Source organism: Castor canadensis, chromosome 6 (genome assembly GCF_047511655.1).
Source record: "Castor canadensis chromosome 6, mCasCan1.hap1v2, whole genome shotgun sequence".
NCBI lineage: Eukaryota > Metazoa > Chordata > Mammalia > Rodentia > Castoridae > Castor > Castor canadensis.
The window spans coordinates 27,438,877-27,464,241 of NC_133391.1; the positions used below are offsets into that span (position 1 = coordinate 27,438,877).

The window sequence follows — 25,365 nt, forward strand, 5'->3', positions numbered from 1 at the left end:
AATTCAACTTTCCTTTTGCACATTGTATTTTTGATAGATTGTAGTTACAGTAAAGTCAAATAAAACTGTTGCCAAAAAAAGCTGAATAATAGTTGATGAAATGAAGACATGGAAGAAAGATAGATAGATGGGCAAAAATAATAGTAAAGCATTAAATTACAGTCTATCCCTTTGGGAACAGAAACTTCTAGGCTTATTTGCTTGGTTGGTCACATACTTCGATAGTTTAGGTGCAAAAAAACAAATCAAGTTAATAATCACGTTAGTTAGGTTGCTCTTTCTGGCACCCTGCCATTCAATAGGAAAGGCCCTTAAATGATTTCACTTTGCTTTCCCTATATCTTTTATTTTTTTCACATATTAAAAGTTTTTCATTTCATGTTTATTATCATTCTTGTTGTACTAGGGGTACATGGTGACATTTACAAAAGTGCTTACAATATATCATAGTTGAATTCACCCCCTCCATCATTCTCCTTTATCCCCTTCCTCCTTCTTAGAAGTTTCAACATGTCTCATTTTTCCATTTTCATACACGAGTACAGAATATTTCAACTATATTCACCCTCCTACAGACCTTCCTTATGTCCTCCTTCCTCCCACTGGTACCACCCCCCTAGACAGGACCTGTTTTACCTTCTTGTTCTCCTTTTCTGACAAAAGGCATTTTTGTTTGTTTAAATAGCTATACAAGGAGTTTCACTGTGACCTTTCCTTGTATATATACATTATAGCCTGAATTGGTCCCTGTGTCTTTTATCTTGACACCTCTACCTCCTCCTCCTTGTAAATATATTCCTGTGTGATTGATACTAGATATAGTGCTTCTGAACCTGAACTCCAAAGCCAATTTTCCTGGACTCAAATCTCACTTGCGTCCCTTAGCATCTGTGTGACCTTGGGCAAGTTATTTAATCTTATTATATATTAGTTTCCTCTTGTACAATGGTAATACGTATTTTATGAGGATTTGTGAGAAGTAAATGAATTAGTTAACCTAAGTGAAGCATTTGGAAAAATGCTTGTTCAAGGAATATGCAGTACGGGCTAGCTGTCATATATATGCATAAAAATAGTTTTTCTCTTTATGTATATTTTAAATTTATTTAAGTTTTATTGGGTTATATATCTACTTATAGTATACATCTACTTATAACCAAATGTGGTGTTTTTAAGATCCCTGAATGCTGTTGTATATAACTAGTTTTCTGCATGGCATACCTTAGTTTAGCCAGGTTTAACTTTTCTTTCCTTTAATAAGCACCCAAGTTGCTTCTAATGTGAACTCCTGCTAACTTCTCTGGTGAAAACACTCCTTTAAGTCAATGGTTCTCAAACTCTAGTGTGTATCACAATCACAGAGTGCTGGACCCTAGTCCCACAGGCATGTTTTAAACGTATTGCTAGGTAACACTGATGTTTGGTGGTCCACTTTGAGAACCCCTGCTACAAGAACTGTAGCCAGGTGAATGTGGTACAAATATTATGTACTCATATATGTAAATGGAAAAATGAGACCTCTTGAAACTATTTCAGGATTGGGGGGAAGAGGAATAAAAAAGAATGATGGAGGGGGTGAATTCAAATATGGTAAATTATAAGCACTTTTATAAATGTCACAATGTAACCCTATTACAACAATAATAAAAAAATTTTTTAAAAAAAAAGAACCATAGCCAGGTTTGTGTCTGGCACATATGCCCAAGAGGGGGGTTGCTGGATCTTAGGGTTTATATATACAGAATTAATACTCTTAAGTTGCCTCCAAAATGCTGAACCAATCTATACTCTGAGAGCTTGGTGCAAGAGAGCCTCCTAGAACTTAACAGCATTGTATTAACTAACTTTCTAATTTCAGCCAATATTATGGCTGCAAAATAATTTTATAAACATCCCTCTGGTAGGTACAAAGGTAGATTATCACTGTATACACGTTAGCTGTTTAGTCTTTCTCTTCTGCGAATTTTCTCTATTTTCTATTCCCATTTTTTAAATTCTTTTAACTTCTCAAAGTTCCCTTATAGTGTAGATATTTGCCAATTTTTGGATTGTAATGTTGCAAATATTAAAACAATTATTTAGCAATAATTTAGCTGTTATTTTGCAATTATTTAGATTTTTTACAAAAAATTTCATTTTAAAATTTTAACCCATTTGTTTTTGTCTTGCTTTTGGTGTGTATGCATGAGTTTTAATATTTTCTTGCTCCTTATTCTTTTAACTTTGCATTCACTATTAGACTTCAGGTGGATTTAGGTCTTTAATCCATCTGGATCTGCTTTAGCTTCATTTCCCCCACTTACTGTTCCATTCCCCTTTACTGTTTCTAGTCCAGTGCCATCGGTGGAACAACGCATTCTGTTCCCAAGTAGCTTGTGGTGCCGTCTTTATCATATACTAAATTCCTATATAAACACAAGTCTGTTTCTAAGGCCTGATGAATTTGCCCATACTGATATTAGTAACACACTGTTTTGGGTAGTGTTACATATTTTGTATTACAGCAGCTTAAATAAGTTCCCCCAAAAAGACTGACTGAATTTTTAATTTGAATTATATTAAATTCTAGATTAATTTGTGGAAACTAACACCTATTAAATTTTTCTTGCCAATTTCCCTATTTATTAAAGTATTTTTATGTCATTTCTTAAAGTTCCAAATTTTTCCATTGAAGAGTCTTTCTCATTCTATACTATTTCCTAGATATTATTACTTATTTTACTGCTGTTGGGAGATCTTATTTTCATTTGTGTTTTCTAGGTGGCTTTTGTTGATCTAGAAGAATACTAGTGATTCTGTATTGATATTAAGTTCTGTAACCTTGATTATCTTTAAGATTCTTTCTTATCCTTATACCTCTGATTTATTTTTCCTGTCTTATTGTATTTTTCAGGGTTTGCAATACCTGTTAGATCACATTTTTGTGTAGTATAGCATGCATTTTTTCTTGCTTTGGAATTTAAACACAATGTATATCCTTGATGTTTGCTGCGGGATTTTGACATGCAGCCTTTTTCATGTCAATGAATGCCTTAGATTTTTAGTTTCCTAAAAATTTTTTAAAATCCCAAGTGGAAATGAGCAAAAAGGAAGTATTTTCTTCTTGACAGAGTTAATTGTGTAATTTTTCACACAAAAAATTGTGTAAAATTTTTATTGTAAAAAATAGCCTTTAGTCCATTAATGTGTTAAATCGCATTAATAAACTTTCAACACTATTTGCTTTTCTGAAATAAACTGTACCTGACCACAATGAACTAGTTATGACTATTGAATTCAATTGGATAATTTTTAATTAGAATTTTTGAATCTATGTTCAAAGACCAGAGTGCAAACCATGAAAATGGAGCTGAATCTATGTTCAAATACAGAATGAGCCTCTGTTGTCTCATTCTTTATTTTCTTCTGCTACAATTATACTGCCTGTTAACAGAGTCAGCATAATTCTTCATAAAAAGAACTGGGTACCTATACTTTATGCATTTTTATTTCTTTCCTTATAACTTTCTCAATTTATTCTGGGTTTCCTCTTCTACTTTACTTAGTTGAGTAATTAGCCCACTTTTTCTAGTCTTTTATCATCTTCTAAAATACGTTTGCTTATTCAAGCCTGCTTCTGGTACTTCCTCCACTTTCATCCTGATATGATATATGGAATAATCTAGAATTAGTAACCCTGGATTGTTTTTGATGAAGTTTAATTGCTTTGTTTTATGTCATGGATATCCTGAATTCAGTCTCAGTAGTAAGTTCAATGTTAATTTGACTCATGTTCTTTTGTAGGTAATGAGTTTTTTTCACTAAATCACTTTAGATTTTCTTTGTCATTGATGGCTTTAAATTTCACTGTAATGGGTTTAAGCAGAGGACTCTTTTCCTCCTATATTCTCTTAGTCATTTTGATTTTAAGCCTTTTATTGGCTCCAATCCAGGGAAATTCTGAGTCATTACAACTTCAAATGTTTCCATGCTTCTATGTATTTCATCTCTCCTTTGGGGCCCATTTTATAAAAAAGAATAACATTTTTGGTTCTGTTATAGAGATTTCTTATTAAATTTTCAGTTTACATTTTCCTTTTTCTTATCACCTGCTGATACCTTGCAAGTGAGTTCCTCAATCTGGCTTCATAGGCTCAGTCAATCATTCATTTATTCTCTTGTTTCAGCCCTAGTTTTTAACCAGTCGGTGCTTTGTTTAACCTCTGGTTTCCATGCATGTGATGAGGGCCATCTTTAGGGCCACCCAGTCTCCTTAAACCCTCTGACTTCTCTTCCCCCTCTCAAGGCTTGGTTATCACCCTGTATTAACCTTTCCATACTCTAGCTGGTACTAAGCAGTGATTTTCTGCTCTGAAGAGGCAATGTGAATAAGAGAAATATGCATTGCTCCATCTCCCCCTCCATGCAGCTCAGCCATTCTCTTACTTTGAATTACTGTTCCTCACCAACTACCAAACACTGGGGCACAACCACCTTTTACTCATGGTTTCACATGATTTGATAAGATCTATCTACTTCCTTCTAATGTCTATTGTATTTCCAGAACTGAAGTTTCAAAGGAAAATAATAGTTCCTATTTGTATATAACCTTGTTAGGAAAATAAATTATAGTGATTTCCAGAAACTGAATTTTAGGAGCATCAAAGAAAAATGCATTTTATGGGAAACCACATTCTCATCTTGGAATGCAGAGGCTTCATTTCACTTAGATGGACTCACAGGAGATTAAGATGAAACCTTAAGAGGAAAGAACAGAAGAGCAAGGCGTCAAAGAGAACTCCCCCATGCTATTCCCTGTTGATGCCCTTCTTATTAGAACTTGCTACTGCCAGGAGTTCTGCAGTACAAGGGTGCTGCATTCTTCACCTCCATCCTGTCTTCCCGAGACTACACAGTCCTTTATGCTATAAAGATGGAAATATTTCTCCCACACCTAATTTCTCATTTTCAAGATCAAATTTAATCTTGCATTCATTTACCTTTGTTCCTTTATTTGTTCATTCCCTCAGAGTCAACCTACCGACACCAAGCAACCATTGACGACGAAGTTGTTTCCATGGAGATCCTAGATACTGCTGGTCAGGTAGGAGTTCAGCTAAATATTTTGTGCATCAAGTAAATTATCTAGCCATCATATATATATAACAAATATTTAGCAGCATTCTGTATAAGTACTAACTGCGCAACTGGAGCTCCTAGCAGCATCTTTATGTAAACTTTCCCAAACTTTAAGAGGGTTTTGAAAATACTACAATAGTCACATATCATCTAGGTTAGAATCTCCCACCTATATTTTGTGATGTGGAAAGATACTAATAGAGTTTCTTAGTCAAATGTGTTTTGAAATGCTCAGATAAAGTGTCTTTACTAAAAGAATTTCAGAGCCTCTAGTATACACATGTATCTTTAAGAGCAGAATTTAGCATATATTATATTCCAAACTTCTATGAACACATCTAAGTTTGGGTTCTTGTTTTCTTTTGTTTCAAAATACTTTATTTTGGGAATCTCTTCTGTAATACTTGCTTTATAAATATGCTCGAGGTCAGGTAGATCTGAGATTGCAAAAGTGTTCATTGAATTAGGGATGTAACTCAAGTGGTAGAGCTCCTGCCTAGGAAGTGCGAAGCCCTGAGTTCAAACCCCAGTACCACCAAAAATTTTTTAAAAACCATTAATAGGTGAACTTAGTTCCCAAATATAGGAATGACCACTGCAATAATAGTTAAGAAGCTGAAAACTTCTGCAGTGCTTTATCAATGATCTTTGGCTCACCAAAAAGATTTGAATCAAAGTGTTTAATCTAAGAAATGTTCTTAAGATGAATTATTCACTTGTTCTTTTCATCACTGCCCCTTACACTCTGACCTTCATGGAGCACTGAGTACACAAGAGGGTAGCAGCCTTCAGAAACCACACAAACCTGTGAAAGCAATGATTTTTCAAACCATACATGCTAACTTCTTATGAAGGAGTAATCACTCCCTTTGAGAATCACTTCAAGTGGGTTTCCATCATTATTGGAACCACATAATATACTTGGGATATACAGGGGAAAAAAGCACCAAAACCCCATGCTTAAAGATGAACTTTATACAATTTGTCAGTTTTTCTGTCCCTGTGGAGTTGCCTATAATCTGAACAGAGAAGAGATGAAAACAAACAAATGAACAGAGAAGAGATGAAAACAAACAAATGAAAAAAGTTATCTTGTGACTTTGGTGCTCATTCTGGTAACCAAAGGTAGACTAAGGACTACTTGTGTTAGCAATGTACTAATTCCTTAATTGTGATGAAAACTCTCAAAGATGATGTGCTCAAGCAAGACTACCATTTATTTATAGTTCTTCTGATTATAGATTTAATGGCATGGCAAGAAAAAAATTATATGTAGAAGTTTAAAGTCTAAGAAGTCAGAAACTTTTCAGTTCCCTAAAACATCTTCATATGAGTAAGTAATGCTTCCATTATAAACTAACTGAGAAAGTAAGCTTGTCCAGGCGAACAACCAAGACATTTAGTAAAAGTGGGTAGAAAGAATAGTAATTAAGGGATTATTGTAGCATTAGCAGTGTCTAAAGGTTGTGATTAGATGTAGGTTTTCCTACTGCTGTTTTTCTTTACCAACAGGAAGATACCATCCAGAGGGAAGGACACATGCGGTGGGGAGAAGGCTTTGTGCTGGTCTATGACATTACTGACAGAGGAAGTTTTGAAGAAGTGTTGCCACTGAAGAACATCCTAGATGAGATCAAAAAGCCCAAGAACGTGACTCTCATCTTGGTTGGAAACAAAGCTGACTTGGACCACTCCAGACAAGTGAGTACAGAAGAAGGGGAGAAACTGGCAACAGAATTAGCATGTGCTTTTTATGAGTGCTCTGCCTGCACTGGGGAAGGCAACATCACAGAAATATTCTATGAGTTGTGCCGAGAGGTGCGTCGCCGGAAGATGGTGCAGGGCAAGACGAGGCGACGCAGCTCCACCACACACGTCAAACAAGCCATCAATAAGATGCTCACCAAAATCAGTAGTTAAGCTCCTCTGTTCTTCCAGAGGCCCTGCCAAGGCAGGTTGGGTAATTGGCAACCCTTTCTTGCTCTTCTTTTTCCCTTCCAAAAATGAGTCTGGGAAATGCCTGGGCTTCCCATTGTTCTCCGTCTCTCATATGTTGGGAAGTTTTAGAGTGTCTTATGCAATTTTAGTGCTGACAATTTCTCTCTTTACTGATTGCATAAGGTCCATTGTAATGTAGTCTGAGGGTGCAACCACCAGAGATTCTGAAATGTCTGGGTTCTTACTAAGCTATTCTTAGGCATCTCTACCTTGCTTAAATAAGTTGAAATCATTTCAAAGGCATTTTAAAATTTGATTTCTTGTCAAAGACTACAAATAATCATCACAAATATCTAAGACTGAAGAAAATACAGTAAATACACCAGAAGGGTAGCTGAGCTATTAAAACAGGGATGAGAATTCTAATTCCTATCTAAAATGAGAATTTTTCTGAATTATCTTACATCATGTAGCTTTTCTTTAACACTTTCTTTGCTTTTAATTTGCAACTTGTTTTCACCAAGGTTTTTCACTGTAATTCTTTGTTTGAATTTGAGTTCGTTCTGTCCATGAGTGATCTGATGTTATGACACTCTAATTCTTCTTCCTTGTCTCAAACAAGAGTTTAATTGTAACAGAAGCAACAAGACTACAGTTCAGATCATACTATGGTTTTTCTTTCCCAGCCCAGAGTGGTGTAAAATATTGGGAATTTTTTCACCAAACCTTACCTTTATTGCATGTGACTAGAGGAGTTAGAGTTAGAGACATCTAATTCGTTTCTTTCTCTGTTTAACACCTTAACAAAAAACAGTTCAAACAACAGGAAAATTAAGAATGGAGCTTAACTATCCTGTTTTTGGGAAACCAGACTCTGTGCATACAGTCAGATTCTGATTTGCTAAGTTGGCCATATGACTTTTTTTTTTTAATATTTTGGGTAAATCAATTCACTTAGGAGAATTCAGAAAAGAATGGGTGATTAAGGTTCATTATACCTGAATAAATGTGTATAACATGGATTCTTGTTTTGTGAAAGAACAATCTGTAACTGATAAACTTTATGACTCTTGTTTTCCTTTTATGCCACCATATATCAAGATTTGGGCACTTTATTTTAGAAGAAAATATATATCTTTTACATATGTATGTATTTATATGTATACATATATATATGTATAAAATTTGTAAGTGTTGGAGACTTTAATTCACCAATGTATTTGGACAATTTGGTGTAATTGACTTTATTTTATGTGATATAATAAAAATCATAATTTTCAAATTCTGTCACATTCGGACAATCTTTCTTATAAGTTTAGGAGAAACTTGAGGGAACAATTGAATTGCAGAGTTGAAAAATCAGTGAACTTGATTTTTAAAAAATAGCTCCTGCTGACAATAATCGCTCCTATTTTTAGAGTGTGTGCATGCTATTTTAAGAACTTTATGCAATATCTCACCAAATTCTCACAATGACCCCATGAGAGTAGAACTGTGATTATAATATAGATATAAAGATATTGAGCCACAAAGCAAAAAGAAAAAGTAATTTAGCTAAGTCTACACAATTATTTAGAGAATAGAATGAGGATTTGAATCCAAAAGTCCCAAGAGTCAGATTCTACACTCCACACTATTATCCAGTATATAATTCTTACCTTTGACTTCTAGGGATGAAGACACAAAGTCAAATCATTTAAGGAATATTTTGTCTTAATTATTTCATTCATTCATTACAAAAATGTACATATATGTCAGGCAAATAACTTGACAAAGTTAGACTACTTGATGGTATCTGCCCTGAACCTTACATAAGAACAACCCAACAAAGAAAGATATTAAAAAGCATGGAATGAAAATATGGAGACATGAATGGTGATGGTGAATATGGTAATGTAAAGGGGTTTAGAGAAGCATATATATCACTTTTAGAGGAAAGGATGGCATAGGGATGAACTGAAAGAAAGAGTAAAGGGATCTGAAGTAAGCAAAATGTCAAAAATTGGTAGTCCCATTAAAAGATGCAATTAGTAAACTTAGCTGTGATTCATTTCAGTAATGTCCATTTAGACAATGTTTAGGGAAAGGAAGCAGGGAAAATTATTTTGGGAATTTTTCACGTCCTACATTTACAGACTCTTTTATTCTCTCATGTCTTTACTTAGAAATATAAGTCAACAAGTCCCTATTAAAAGCAAGCTCTTACAAAGACAGTAAAATACGTGGGTGTCATTCTTCAATACCTGAGGACATTAAACACACAGTCACCAACTTTAGATATATGAATACAAATCCAGACCTGTTAAAAATCCTAGATCCATTGTCTTAAGTTCCAACTGGGCAATTGTAGAAAAACATGAACTTGGACAAATATAAATTAGTTACTCCTCTCATGCCCCAGGCATCTCCACAAATAAAGGTTATAAACAAGTTAATATTATAGTTATTTATAGCTGAGCTTCATTTCATGAATGTCAAAGATAAATGATTAATTTAGTAAAGAATAGAGGTTGGGCTTTATTTTCAGTGTTAAAAGAATATCATTCATGTAGCCATGATGGAAATACAAGAGCCAGATTTACTACAAAGTATTAAACAACTAGAAACTTAGACAAACTATATATCTATATACATATATATATATATATGTATATATGTATATAGATATATAGATATATAGTGGTCTTCTAACACTTAATAAGGAGTAATAAAGTACTGTGATCCTTGACTGAAGATAAATGAAGTAAATGCCTATGATTGCACCAGCTTACTGTCAAGTAACAGATTTCAGAAAGCAATATAACTAAGAAATATTCAAGTTCAGCCTTAGTGATCGCATTGAGCTGAAGAGACAAAATCACATTAGTGAGGAGGCCAACTTCATAAGAATCTGTGGGATCTGTGGCTGAGTTTTGAAGAACGTGTAGTGAGACGAAACTATGCAAGACTCAAATTAGAAGCAGAGAAGAACAGTAGGTCAAACGGTGGAGGGAGCAAACATAGGGCTGCGAATAGTTTGTATTCTGACTAGTCTGATGGAAAAAGCCTTGTAATACACAGGACCTCAGTAAGGCATCATGTTAACATAAGATCATGAGAAGGATAGCATTAGTTATGAGTCTAAATTATTCCTTGACCAAGATGTATTACTCCAACAAAGATTTAAAAACTCTGCAACTAATCAAACTGAGTCCAAGTGCCTTGATTGTGAGCTAGGGAAAAAAAATCCAACACACTATACAAAAGCATTTAAACAAATCCTGTACTCAATGAGATTAAAAATAGTGATTACTGGCATCCAGTCAAAAATTACTATGCACACAAAGAAATAAGAAAATGCGTCCTGTACATGGGATAAAAATCACTCAATAGACACAGACCATGAAGCAACAGTGGTCTGTTTCCATCACTACCAAACAAGGAAATTAAAACCATTATTGTGAATATGCTCCATATGGTCAAGAAGGTAAAGACGTGAACATAATGAGCAGAAATGAAAGCTATGTGCAGGACCCAAATGTAACTTCTATCTGAAATGACAACACGCTGACTACTACTAACCTCAGATAGGATCCTGAAGGAATGGCCAGTCAGCTTGGTGACATAGCAATGGAAAGTAGTCAAAGAAACAAAGCAAGAAACCTAAAAAGACAAAATGAACACAGTATCTTTGATCTCTGGAATAAAATAAAGCAGTATAATATACACAAGACTGAACTCCCAGAAGTAGAAGAGACCGATGGTGGAACAAAAAAAAATTGAAAAATAATCATTCCAAAGTATAAACCCCAGATCCAAGAAACGCAAAGGACTCCAAGAAGAAAAAGGAAAAGAATAACAAGATAACAAGAATAACAAGATCAAAAACCAAACTGCTGAGATAAGAGGATTGTACTTTGAGTCCAATCCAGGCAAAAAGTTAGTGAGATGCTATTTCAAAAAACAAGCTAAGCACATTGCTGAGAATTCAAGCTCCTCCGGAGGTGGAGGTAAGAAGACCACCATCTGAGGCTGGCCTCACAAAAGTGCAAGATCCTATCAGAAAAACAAACTAAAAGCAAAAAGAGTAGAGGCAGTAGAATGCTTGCCTAGTAAGAGCAGGGCCTGAGTTAAATTCCCAGTACTGCCAAAGAAAAATGAAATTCTTGATATTCTGTACATGTTTTAGGAGAAAAGATAGTAAGTTTGTTTATTCTGTGAAGGAATATTTTTGAAGATAAAAACTTCACTGTAACCTAGGGAAATTCTTGATGAGGGCTTTTCTATGTTCCTTTATGTTTTATAAGAGTCTGTAAATATTGTCACAGAAACATTTGTTCTATCATTTTCTCCATCTTTTCAGAATTTGGGAAGGCAAAGGGCTTATTGCAAAAAGCAAGATAGTGCACTGAGACCAACACAGGATACGGTTGCTTCTATTCCCTGAGCTTCTGAGTCAATCTATGGACTACTAGTACCCAATTTACAACTTATGCTCCAAATATTTGCTAGTAAATTGACTTTTTTGGAATGTTGAGTGCAATTTTCCAGGAAAACAAAGTTGTAAATCATATCTAGGCTCCAAGGAAGTCCACAGCAGCCTACTTAAGCCATATGGACAACAACACTTTTCCTTGGGGAATACATTGTACATAATATTTCATACAGGGTCAATGTCTCTTCAGCATTACCTCACATAACCTTCTATTTCTCTCTCACATATCCAGGTAGCCCTTCCTTGAGCCTTTGACCATATGCCTTTGTTAGGGAGTAGGTTCAAATTAGGGATTTTTAAAACAGTATGCTTGATAAGACAAACACATCTAATTGGAGATATTTCAAATAACAGAGAAAAGAGAAAGAAAACATTTTAAGTAGAAGAAGGATTTTTTTAGAAAAGAAGCACATATCCATAAAGCAAGCATAACTTGCTTTTCCTGTACTGCCTATAAACATACAGAAGGGACTTAATGATTATCTGATCGACCAGTATTTCCCAAACAGACTTTCTTGAGTCTATAAACCCTACTAGGTATCATTTAAGGAGGGGCTGGGAAGGGGAGGGTGGAAGAGATAGAGAATTAGCTAGCTTCATTATAGCATAACTTCTTTGAGCTTTTGCTATGCTAATGAAGGCTGTGAAGCAGTAAGAGTGGTTTAGTAGCTCAATGGTGACTAATCTTGCTCCACTGTGGTGGTGCATCTGGCAGGACTAGTGTTCTGTATACTATACTTTGGGAAATAATGCTGTCGTCTTATCTTTAAAGAATCTTTGCTACGATTTGGGTATGGTTTGATATGCTTTGAGTCAATCTTCCAAAGGTTCAATGTACTGGAGGCTTGGTCCCCGTTGTGACTACTGAGTGGTGGAAACTTTAAGTGGTGGAGACTTAGGGAAAAGTGACTAGATCACGAGGGGAATGCCCTTGGAAGGGAATAATGTGGTTCTCGGTGACCTCTGTTAGTTGTGCAAGAGTGAGTTGTTGTTAGAAAAGAGAGTTTGACTCCTGAATCTCTCTTGCTTCCTACCTTGCCATGCAATCTCCCTTGCACCCACTGCCACAATGATGTCAAATGGATAGGGCCACCCACCCAATCATGAACTCTCAGCCTCCAAAACTGTAAGCTAAATAAATCTTTGCTTTGTAAAGTACCTAGCAATAGGAATTTTGGAATAGCAACAGAAAACTAAAACCATCTCTTCTGTATCATCAAGCTTTTCTGAGTAACTCCAGAAAAGTGAAATTCTCTGCTCTTGAAGAAGGCTCTTTGGTAGCATGTTCTGTTCCTTTACAGTGGTGTTGCCCAATAAAGTATAATGTGAGCCACAGATGGAAGTTAAAAATTTCTGCTTATTAGACTTATTGTTAGGTTATTAATCCTTAAATTTAAATTACTTAAAGAAGTCCACATTCAAAGTAAAAATGAAACATGTAATTCATTTAAATATACAGTAGACCCTTGTTATCTGTGAGTACCTGGCACCAAGGAGACTACCATGGAGGAGAACCCATGTATGTTCGGAATGGATAGAGTTCTGTGCTTGATTCATTTTTCCCATAATTCTCCCTAACTTCTGCTTACAACATGCACCTTTCAACACATCTCAAATTTTCACTTTATTACTTATATTAAACACATTCACTTTCATCCTACTTTGTGGGCACTATTTGCTTTTGGGGAGGCAGATTGTCACAAAATTAAGGTCAGGGAAACACACGGCAGATCAAATGTAGTGATTTGAACACAACTGGTGACCACACAGGACCAACTGACAGCTTCTCCACATCCACTGAGCTGCAGAATGCACACACGGGAATTTAACATTTTTGGTTTTGAAATTAATTTTGTATTTTTTTGGGGCAGTGCTGGGGTTTAAACTCAGGACTTGTTCTTGCAAGGAAGACATTCTCCCATCTGACCCTTGTTTGCTTTAATAATTTTGGGGATATATTCTTGTGTATTTGGCTAGAGCTGGACTCACTGCATTCCTCTTACTATGTCTCCCATGTAGCTGTAATAACAGGACTGTACCACCATGCCAAGCTTATTTCTTGAGATGGCTGAAGTGATAGAGTGCCTGCTTAGCAAGCACAAGGCCCTGAATTCAAACCCCAGTGCTCCCAAAAAGGAAAGAAAGAAATTGACATTAGAAGGAATTGCAGAAGTCAAGTGTTCTCAGAGATCATCTACTGTAATTCTCTCAATTCAACAGCAAAATAATGCACCAGTGATGGGAACAGAATGCAGGTTTACATTGTCTTAATCCTGATAATACCAAATTGATTTGAGTTTATAAAAAAGAACTTCTGGTTTTACCTTTAAAAGATTGCTGCAGTATTAATTCCCCTTAAACAGAGAATAGCTCTAGAAAATGCAACACGCTTTTTAAAAATAAAATTGCAAGTTGCAACCTCATTTTCCAGACTGTATCCAGTGCAGAAAGTGATGTCACCTACTTGTTTTTAGTAGCAACCTGACAACAGGACATATTTTGTAGATTAAGAGCAACTCATGTCTGTTTTTACATTTTCATTGCATGAAGTTGTTGAGTGAGCAGTGCAGACGTGTAATAAACTCAGATACCACAGCAAAATTAGTAATATATGAGTCTTTCTTCATTTCTTTCAAAATAAGGAGTATTCAGGCCAACAGCAGTGGCTCATGCCTGTAATCACAGCTATTCATGAGGAGAAGATTGGAAGGATCAAAAGTTAATAAGACACTATTCAACAAATAAGCTAGGTATGGTGATACAACCTGTAAACAGCTACAGGGGAGGCAAAGATCCAAAGTCTTGGTTCAAAGTCTGCCTGGGCAAAAAAAGAGAGAACCTACCTGAAAAAATAACCTGTAAAACCAAAATGGTCTGGAGTCATGGCTGTCGTGGTAGAACGCTAAATTCAAACCCCCAGTAAGGCAAAAAAAAAAAAAGGGAGGTGATATCCAGCTTTAATTTGTCTTTTTAAAGCTTTTATCCCTAAGTTAAAAGATATCATTTACAACTTGAATTTCAAAATTTACTTTGCTAGTTTTCCCACTTGACCCATTCTATTGGACCTTGGGGAAAATAGAGATATGAAAAACTTAGGATGTCTAATGGGTGAAGTAAGATTTAGTTAGCTGCACAACCTTTACTCAACAATTTTTCTACACTAAATTGGGACATTAAATGTCCATTTTGACATTTTGCAAGACGTAGTTCTCTGGTTTGCTAGCTTAGCTGTATTGCCCTAATTTCTAGCTGTAAAAAATACTATGCACCCAGGTTAACCAGTGCTCCCAATGAGAGCCTTTTGTTGTTATTAGGAAAATCATAAAATCAAACGATGGGCAAGAACAAGGCAGGGCAAACAGTATCCATCCAGACTTCTCAAAGACAATGCCAAAAGAGCAAATAAGAATGATGTTGTTTCAGTAATCTTCCCAGTTGAGAAAAATTAACAGAGAATCAATATCCTGACTTTGGCCATAAACAATCCATTACAATTACAGCTCACAGTGGGGAAGAGAAATTATTCTGAACAAATGTATGAAGCTGATAAATGATCTGACAGTGATCAATTACATTCTGAGCCATTAAAACATTGTGGAAATCTCGGCAGCAGTAAATACTGGGCACCAACCAGCCGACAAACCACACTGTTGTATCTGAATTCTATTTAGTTGAAACAAGGCTACGCACTGGACTGCCAACCTGCCAGAGGTTTCTTCCATGCTGCATATCATATCCTTGCTAAAGAGTAAAGGGTAAAGGATAAGTAGTTGTTTCTCTTGGAATCATCTTGATCAAAATTTTTGGGAACACACTAAATAAAATATCCTATGCCATCTGTACCCCAAGCTTAGGGATAGGGACTGGAGAGCCCCTCACTGTCCTGACACACTTGAGTAGTCTACTCCCTATGGTAGTGTGTCTCAAAATCTGGCCCATAGAACAATTTCAATAAAGTCATCTGGGAATATTGTTTAAAACTTAAATCCTGGACCCTCTCCAGAACTACTGAACCAGAATATATAGACATGGAGCCCAGAAATCAGCACTGTAGAAAGTCACTTAGGTGATAGTTATGTGCACCAAAGTATGGCCATTTCTGCTATTGGGCCAAAGAAAAGAACAAGAAAGCCCTATCAAATATGTCAAACCACCATTTCCTGAAGAATTTATGAATCACCAGGCAAGAGGAATTACCTCTAAATTATAATATGTTTCTGTCATCACACAGAGGAATATGCAGAGATTCACACTGCTGTGGCAGAGCCAGTTTCTCCAAGGTTCATAAAGCTACTGGGGCTTTGACAAAGGCATCTGGGTAATTTGTACAGATGAGATGACCCCAGTGAATTCCTCACCTCCAACTTCATAATACCTAAAATAGTGTAAAAAGCTTGAGCCACTGGGCTCAAGCAGTAGAGCACCTGCTTAGCAAATGTGGATCCCTGAGTTCAGACCCCCATAGAGCCAAGAGCCTAGGCCACCATCATTCATCTAAATGCCATCTTGCTCTGTATTCCAGAATAAAGACTCCTTTTAAATAACCTTGACATTAATGCATCGAATTCCTTTAATGAGAAATCCTCACTTATCTCACATATCTAAGGCATAAGGGGAAGGGGAAGATACATTAATTTCTGATGCTCTAAGGCAGCATCTAAGAGGCACCTGCTCCCCAAAGCCTACAGATGAACGACCTCAGAGGTGGATAATCATCTCCACACTCAGTCATCATTTTAGATGAAGTTTACTTTCCACAACAATTACGTGATAAGGGACATTGTCTGTCGTGATTATGCTGTTACCCGGAACACTATTTCTGTACCTGTCCCTCTGTAGTCTCAAGATTTTCTACACAAGAGTCTATATCTAGAAAACTGTCTGAGGAAATAAAATAATGCAGCAGACACTTAATTCTAAAGGTACTGACTGTTAATTCTAATAACAACAAAACCAAGCAAACAAAAAAGGAAGACACATATTCAATAATAGGGGAGTTGTTAAAAGTATAGTCTAAATAAATTTTATACTAACATTGCAATAATATTGAAAGAAGTTTTAGCAACATGGGTAGGTACTTACAAGATTTCTTTAAGATAAGTAGGATACAAATTACAGAGGTAAACCTCAAGCAAAAACTATGCATAAAAGCAAAAGATGTGGAAAGAGAATAAAAATGGCAAGTGGTTATCGTTTACTAGGTTATAGAGGATTAGTTTTGGTGTTTACTCAATAATCTAAACATGCATAACTTTCATGATAAGAAAAATGGTTGTGGATGGTACTAGAAATATTTAATTTTAAAGATTCAGACTAAAAGCTGGACACTGATGTCTCACACCTATAATACTAGCTATTGTGGAGGCTGAGATGGGGAGAATCAGAGCACAAGGTCAGCCCAGAAAAACAATTCATGAGACCCCCCCCATGTCCAAAATAACTGGTGCAAAATGGACTGAAGGTATTACTCCACAAAGCCCTGAGTTCAAACCCCAATGGCACCAAGAACAAAAACAAAACCAAAATAACTAACCAAAAAAAATAGGGTTAAATATCACTTTTCAGTGACCTTCCTCTAAACGTTCTTTCCTTTTTTGTACTCCCAGGTTACTTGGTTCACAAGGACTTCTTTATGACTTGCTTGTGAGAATTTAGGTTTTCACTGGTGCCATGAACCAGATCGTCATTCCCTTAATTGTGAGAATCATGCCTTGTTTTGAGTTTGCATTCCGTAGTCCTGAGCAGTTCATACTTAGCTGCCCTTTGTTGTATTTATATAAAAGTGAGTTAAAGCTCTAAATTTCACTTACTGTACCTCTACCCTCTATATAAATAAGCTTCTGAGGATATGACTAGAGACTTCAAAACAAATCAAGCCAACATCTGACCATAAATATGAGACATCAGCTACCTGGACATAAAAATCAGTTTCTGGATGAAAATTGCTATTGGTTCCAGAGAAGAGTTGAGGGAGGGGATGGGATGACATAACAGAACTAGAATAAAAGCCTAATGGCAAAGCCAACTTTAAAATTCAGGAGTATGCAATTGGTGATCTTAGTCAAGACTAAAATGTCGCATGCTACTTACCATTTCTGTGTCTATTCAGTCACAACCAAGGCTTGGATTTGGTCCCTGATTCTGGCTTTGATACAGAGTCAAAACCACAAGCTTAAAAATGTCCGGTTCGGAAAGGTGGTTATTTGTATCTGTATGACCCAAAATAGACCAGTTGTTAAGACTTTTAAAATCTGAGGTTAGCAAATTGCTCTGTGGTCTTGCCTTGCCCAAAATGTGACTTTAAATGTGAGCTCTCAGTATTTGAATTTAGATACAAACAACTCATTACAGGGCTCCACCCCAGTCAGAATTATGAAATAAGCAATTTGTCTCAAGTCTGTCTCTCTCTCTCTTTCTCTCTCTCTCTCTCTCTGTCTCTCTCTCTTTCTCTCTCATCTTAGTCTATTTGTTCTTGCTATGATAAAACATCTGGGGTTTGATAGTTATAAAGAAAAGAGGATACTAGGCACAGTGGATCATACCTGCAATCCCAAGTACAGGGGAGATAGAGGGAGGAAGATAGGCATTGGAGGCTGACCCAAGCAAAAGCTGGAGACTGTACCTGAAAAATAACTAAAGCAAAGGGGGCTAGTGGTATGGCTCAAGTGGTAGAACACCTACCTCACTAGTACAAGCCCTTTACTTCAACCCCCAGTACAACCAAAGAGAGAGAGGGAGAGGACTCAACAGCATGGTGCCAGCCCTCTGGCTATATCACAACATGGCAGAGGCATCATGATGGGAACACATGAGAAAGGGGAGGATGACATGGGGAGACAGGAAGTTATAGAGATTTGGGGGCCAGGCTTGCTCTTTTTCTAATAACCCACTCTCATGGGAACTAACTCTATGCCACCAATATTGTTGCCACCCTGTCCAAGGGTAAGGTCCCTGTGACCTAAGTACTTTACATTTAGCCCCAATTCTTACTCCTCCCATACTGAGGAGTAAGCTCCCAACACATGAACTTTTGAAGGACACAGTCAAACTATATCCAAACCATCGCACTGCTGTTAACCTAATCTATCACATGTGTACCCTTCATATCACCCTACCAAGGCTGTGATTTCTGTGGTCCAGTATTCATTTCTCATAAGCTATAGATTAAAGATGAGATTTTAGTTCATCATAGTACCGCTCTTCTCAACTAGGAAATGATGAATTAAATGTTCACCACAAACCTCTCGAGATAAGGGCAGTAACAGCATTGTATCAATTTTGCTGTTAAAGGATTGGTTCATAGAATATGTCCAGGGATATGGTAGCTGGCAGAAAATTGGCTCTCATTATTGTGAGCCTGTGACTATGTCACTTTACTTGGTAAAAAAGAACTTTGTGGACATAATTAAGTTGAGGAACTTGAGATGGAAAAATTACCTTGGATTTTCAAAGTGATACAAATCTAACCACATGGTTCTTAAAAGCAGAGAACCGTCCTGCCCAGAGTAAAACAGATAGGACAACACCAAAGTAGGGTCAGAGAAATGAGGATTTAACCTGTAATTGTTGGCTTTGAAAAGAAAGGAAGGGTACCATGAACCAAACAATGGCTAGTGAGCTCCAAAACCTACGAAGGCAAAAGAAATAGATCCACCAACACTAGTGTTAGCCCCTGGGACCTGTGTCAGACATCTACCTCCAGAATTGTAATGTAATAATTAGTGCTGTGTAACTCACTAGGTTTTGGTAATTTGTTTCAGGACCAAAGTAAAACTGATTCAAATACACAATTAAAAGTGGCTGAGGAAGGATCCGATCCTATATTAATAGTACTTGAGGGCTAGTATGAGTCACTATATTAATCACTTCCAATGCTATCACAGCTACCTTTAAAATAACCCATTAGGTATTATCCCTATTGCTCAGATAAGAGAATAAAGTTTAGAATGTTTAAATTCATATAGCTACCAGTCCAAAGAGCTGTTTTGGCCATTGACAAATTCTGTGTTTCCGACATTCCATACTGCTTCCCAAGTAATCAGGACTCTTCAATTTTAGACAGGAGTCTTCTTTCAAGACACAGCCTGTTATTTGCAGAACTATAAGCTACATAATAGTCACCACATTCAACAGTGTGCAATGCCTGTAAGTAGCTCAGAGAGCCTCTGAAGAGGTACATTCAACTTAAGCAGAATATTTTGAGCTCAATTGTCTCCCCTAAATTCACATGGTGAAGACCTAAGCCTGAGTATCTTAGAAAGTAAGTATTTAAAGATAGGGCCTTCAAAGATGTATTTAAGGCAAAACAAGGTCACATCGATGGGACCTAATCCAACAGGACTGGTGTCCTTACAAGAAGAGAGAAAGACATCCATGTGAGGTCACAGTGAGAAAGTGCCTCTCTACAAGACAAGCAGAGAGGCCTCAGAAAGAACACCTGGATACACCTTGATCCTGGATTTCCAGCCTCCAGAATTGTCAGAAAATACATTTCTGTTGTCTAAGCCACCCCATCTGTATGCTTTCTTATAGCATCCCTAATGAACTCATAAACATGCCCTCCCTGTAACAAGGCTTCATTCTCATCCTCCAGAGATGGATTTTAATTGGTTGAGGAGAGAGTTATGCTGGGTTTTTTGTTTATGTCTTAATTCAAATCAATTCTGTTTGTGATGAATACATAGCTGGTCCTTTATAGATGAATAAAACTTTAACAGATGGAGAAGAATAATCTATAAGAATTCAGAGGTATTCACAAATGCTCATTTGAGTATCATGTAGGGTAAAACTAGCTTTTGAAACAGTGGGAATCTAGCTTTACTTAATTTCCAATCCAAGTATTGTTATATATTTGAGCTATGGGTAGTTCTGATGTACAAGAGTGTGCAGCTGAAGAGTTGAGAGTCCAGGTTGAATTTTCTGATTTCTCTCAACTGTGTAAACTTTTCTCTACTTAACTTTTACAGCTCTCAATTTCCTTCAGTGTTTGTGCCCTCACCTTTCCTTGAGAGTTCATACAAAAAGAGCTTTAGCAATGGGCTTCTATGCTGTTCTGTGTGCATCTCCTCACGTGACAGTTTCTCCATCCGTGTTGCCTGTGTCCTAACCTCTTCTGACTAGGACCTACAAATATGGCTACATATTGCCTTAAAATATAACCTCAAAATCTTCTATCTTGAATTTCTCAACAAGGAAATTTATTTCCTTTGTGGAGAAAATGACAGTTTTCTAGCTCTCCTTGCTTAAATTTTTATAAGTAGGAATCCCTTTCCTCAGGGACTATATACCAAACGCTTCCAGAAAAATTATAATTTTAGTAACCTGTTGAAAATTGTCTGTATGAAAACTGGCTACTCTGGGCAAGTTATGTGGAAAATGAGAAACTGCTGCTTGTAGGAAAGGAAGATAAGGAAGCTAAAGGTTGACACTCTACCAATGCCAAGCTTTTTGCCTGGTCAAGTTTAGCTATCTTTATCCTTCCAGGAACAGAGAGGGAAAAGTTTCCAACAGTCCCAAGCTCCTCTGCTTAATCTTTTCAAGAGAAAAAAAAGTTGAAAAATTCCTCTCGTGTATTTACTTGCTCTTCAAATGAATATTTATCCTTAAGAAGGACAACTAAAACTGAAAACTATTTGGATTTTTTACAACTGTGTTTTTTAATGTCTATTACATCAATCATAAGTTCATCTAATGTTCTTAGTTACTTCAACTTCCTCTTCCTTCTCTGTCCCCATGTCCAAAATTTCCAGAGAGCAACTTTATTCCATGCACAGCGAAATGACCCCTAAGTCTGAGTAGCAGACTCATTAATGAGGTTCTTCATTGTGCCATTTCTTTAACTGCACTGCAAATTTGGCAGTCGTTAGTTCATGCACTTGATAAGAATTGCTGCTAAAACATTGACATTTGGTGCAAGAGTATCAAAAGCAAAAGCATTTCATATATCACTTGAAATCCAAAATAATAAGCAATCCTAGTTGCCACCTCTAAAATGCAAATAATTTTACAAGTCATGTATTTTATAACATATACCTACATCCTATTCATTATGATCTTATATTTGTTAAATTGTCTTCATGTTCTTTTTTTGAAACATGATCTCTCTGGGTAGCCCAGACTGGCCTCAAACTCTTGACCCTCCTGCCTCAGCATCCTAAGTGCTAGGATTATAGATGTATACCATCACCTTTGCCTTATCTTGTGGTTGTGTGCTAAACTCTAATTATTTCTTTAAATACTCCAGGGCCTACAACAACACTGAATATTTACTTTAATCCAAAAAGGAACTTGTTAGAATATGATTTTCTTATAAATTTATGATGGTTAATTGATACTGTGAGGTGGTGTCTATAACTTACCGCAGCTGGTGATGAATAGTACAGGAAAATCCCCTTACCCTAGGAACTCTTCATCCTTCTATACATCATGGATTCTCTTATGGGTAAATATTGTTTGTTATAATTGCTTCTTTTTCCTGGAGAAACTAAAACAAAATAGTTGCTAGGACCTATTTACCATTATATACACCTGTCACAATTATTCAAAATGCATTTAACTTAAGGTCAAGCCTTTTTTTTCAGATACGTAAATAATTGATTGTGAATTTCCAGTTATCCCTAGCAAAAGGCCTGGTATACCTCTAGTGTGTCTATTGAAGAAACTTTTTGATTTAGAAGCTAATTATTTGGTGCCTAAATATCTGCTTTGTTACAATGTTTTAAAAACTACATGCAAAGGAGAAATCAGAGATGTATACAGTTCACCTCTTTAATAAACTTATAAAACTATAGTTATAAAAATATGGTTTAAGGTGTTCATGTTTACCATCCAAACTGAAGCATTTGGGAGCAGAAGAGAGAATTGTTAGTAAGTTGACCAAGACAACGGTATAAGCCAGGACTGTAACAGGCAGCATGGTATCTATGATTATCCCACTAACAAATAAATCATTTTTGCCATAATATCAAGGAAAGACAATTGGTGTCTAAAAGTATGTTACCGCTGTAAAATATCATGACTTCCATTAAAAATTTTTCAACCTATTACCATCCATACCATTTTTTCTCTTTCCTGCCAGAATCCAGATGTTGCTCCAATACATAGAACATACAGCTATACAGAGCAAAAAATGAAAACTCCTTAACACCTGACCGTGACTCTCAAAGCTGCTCAAGTATCATCTTAGAACCCATCATTTCAAAGCTCTATCTATCCCACACCAAACAGAAGAATGGGATACATAATCAATTGCTTTGTCTAGACAGTATCAATCAGTATCAACCAAAGAAAAAGGAACAAATATGGAGACTGATGACAAGAAAGTAAACTTGAAGTTCTCATGATTAAATCACACACCAACCACAATATAGAGAAACTTTTAAAAAGTCATATTAATGTGACTACTACAAATGCATAAAACCAACCACCAACATATACAGAAATCCCAAAAGGCATTGTGATTCTTAAAAAATACCAATACTTTAGAGGAGAAATACAATTTTAAAAAATCTTCATCCCACACTGCTAAATTTAAAACACAAATTTTGTTTCATTATGGGAAAATGTACTAAGTTTGGAGTGTTTTCACATAGGAACCTTGGAGAAGGTCTTATTCACTTGGATGATGGTTTTATTCAAATTATATGCACATATTCAGCAGTGCAACTATTCGTGGGACACAAAGAAGGCAATGGCTCCATTGTCATATGTTGCCTTCCCGTCAGTGATGGAAAGGAGAAAGATTACATACACCCCAATCCAAGTCAGGTACATTCAATGTCCTTGTACCAAAAAAAGCATAAAAGATTGATAAAGTCAATTTCTGAATTTAGTTATCTTAACTATTAATATACTACATTTTCAGTCTGGCTAGTAGTAGAATATCAAAAGCTTCAAGGGAAAATGTAATTGAACCTCCAGAACTTAGAGTGAGGGCTTTTCATAAAAGGCATACATGCATTCAATTTATAGTAACAGTGTACATTCCAAAGACACTGGAGAGAGCAGGCAGAATGTGAATGCAACCATGGATCAGAAGAATCTGAAGAACAAAGGGATGATGGTTTTGCCTCAGGTCACACCAAGTGGGTGGAGGAGCCAAGGATTATAGCACTAGTATCTTCTGTTTTATTATGTGACAGGGCTGTGAAGACATTTTGAGAACAAAGTGCTCCTGCTATGTTTTCTTTGATGAGAACTCTGAATAAGTTAATAATGTCACCTCAATTGGTGGTTTGCCAAGAATAGTCTTCACATGGGCATCCACAGTGTCACCTGGGAACCTGTTAGAAATCCATTCTTAGTACAGGAAGCAATCTTCAGCATCCTTAGCCATAAAGAAAATGCAACTCAAAACTACACTAAGATTCCATCTCACTCCAGTCACATTGACCAACATCAAGAAAATAAACAACAAATACTGGCAAGGATGCAGGAGGAAAAGAAACTCTTATACACTGTTGGTGGGAACGTAAACTAGTGTAACCTTTATGGAAATTAGCATAGATGATACTCAAAAAACTAAAAGTAGACTTATCTTATGACCCTGCCATACCATTCTCAGACATATATCAGAAGGAGTACAAATCAATATATAAGAGAGATAACTGCATGCCCATGTTTATTGCACCTTTATTCACAAGAGCCAAACTGTGCAATTAGCTGAGGTGCTGAACAACTGATGAATAGATAAAGAAAAAAATTATATATATATGTATATATATATATATATATGTATGTATATATATATATGTATATATATATAATTTTATATATATATATCATATTATATATATATATATATACACTGTGGAATATTACTGAGTCATAAAGAAAAATGAAATTATGTCATTTGCAGAAAGTGAATAGAACTGAAGATCGTGTTGAGTGAGATGAACCAAGCTCAAAAATCCAAATCATGTGTTCTCACTCATTGTGGAAAACACACCTAAAATGGTGATAATGATAACAATAATAATAACAATAATGGGATATGAGCATAAAAGGGGGGCTGTTTGAGGGGATCAGCCAGAGGGGAAAGGGGAAAGTGAAAGAACACTGAAGGATGAAGAGGATAAAGGTATGCTACACACACACACACACACACACACACACACACACACATATGTATATATACACACATGCATGAGTATATACATATATGTATACATGCACATACACACACACACACATATGAAAGCAAAATGAAATTCACCAAATTGTTTGAAAAGGAGAGAAAAGGGAGGGATAAGAATACAATGGAGGGGTGAATTTGTTCAAGGTATGCTGTACACATGTGTGGAATTATCACAATGACCTCCTCCATATTATTAATGTATGCTAATTCAAAATGAAATTAAATTTAATAAAAGAAAGAAAGCCAGTCTTGGACCCCATCCCAGATCTACTGAATCAGAAACTCTGTGGAGGTCTTAAATCTGTTTAATCAATTCCTCAGCTCATTCTGGAACATGTCAAGCTGTGATGACTGCTGATCTAGTTTTCCCAAACTTCTAAATGGGACTTGGTAAATACTACTATTACATAGCAATTAAATGAGCCCTGCCACCCACTGAAATCAGTGTGAAATACTTTACAACCCTCATGGCCTATGAAAGATCTTCCCAACATTTCTACAAAATTGTTCTCGTGGCTACATTTGTCTCCTAACACCTGATCTATCCGGTGCTTGATCTTGTGGTCTGGATGTGAAAACAGTCTTCTTCAAAGAATCAGAGTAAAGCAAAACACAAAGCATTTCTCCAAACTGTTGGTGAATGTAGTCAGATTCACTGGAATTTTGAGGACAATGGATAGGTTTCTATATTGAAGCCATA

General features: G+C 36.2%; 1 protein-coding gene and 1 long non-coding RNA gene across 3 annotated transcripts in view; one reads left to right on the forward strand and one right to left on the reverse strand.

Annotated features, from left to right (window-relative positions):
* Positions 1 to 8,346, forward strand: part of Rerg (RAS like estrogen regulated growth inhibitor) — a 106,118-nt gene extending 97,772 nt beyond the window's left edge. For both annotated transcript variants that reach the window (XM_074076001.1, XM_020167713.2), the window contains 2 exons: positions 5,010 to 5,083; positions 6,631 to 8,346. In XM_074076001.1, the coding sequence (XP_073932102.1) occupies positions 5,010 to 5,083; positions 6,631 to 7,038 (482 nt within the window). In that variant the 3' untranslated portion in view covers positions 7,039 to 8,346. The remainder of the gene's footprint in view (positions 1 to 5,009; positions 5,084 to 6,630) is intronic.
* The window catches only part of LOC141424028 (uncharacterized), a 116,101-nt gene that overhangs the window by 43,195 nt on the left and 47,541 nt on the right, over positions 1 to 25,365 (reverse strand). The gene's annotated exons all lie outside the window — the stretch shown is intronic.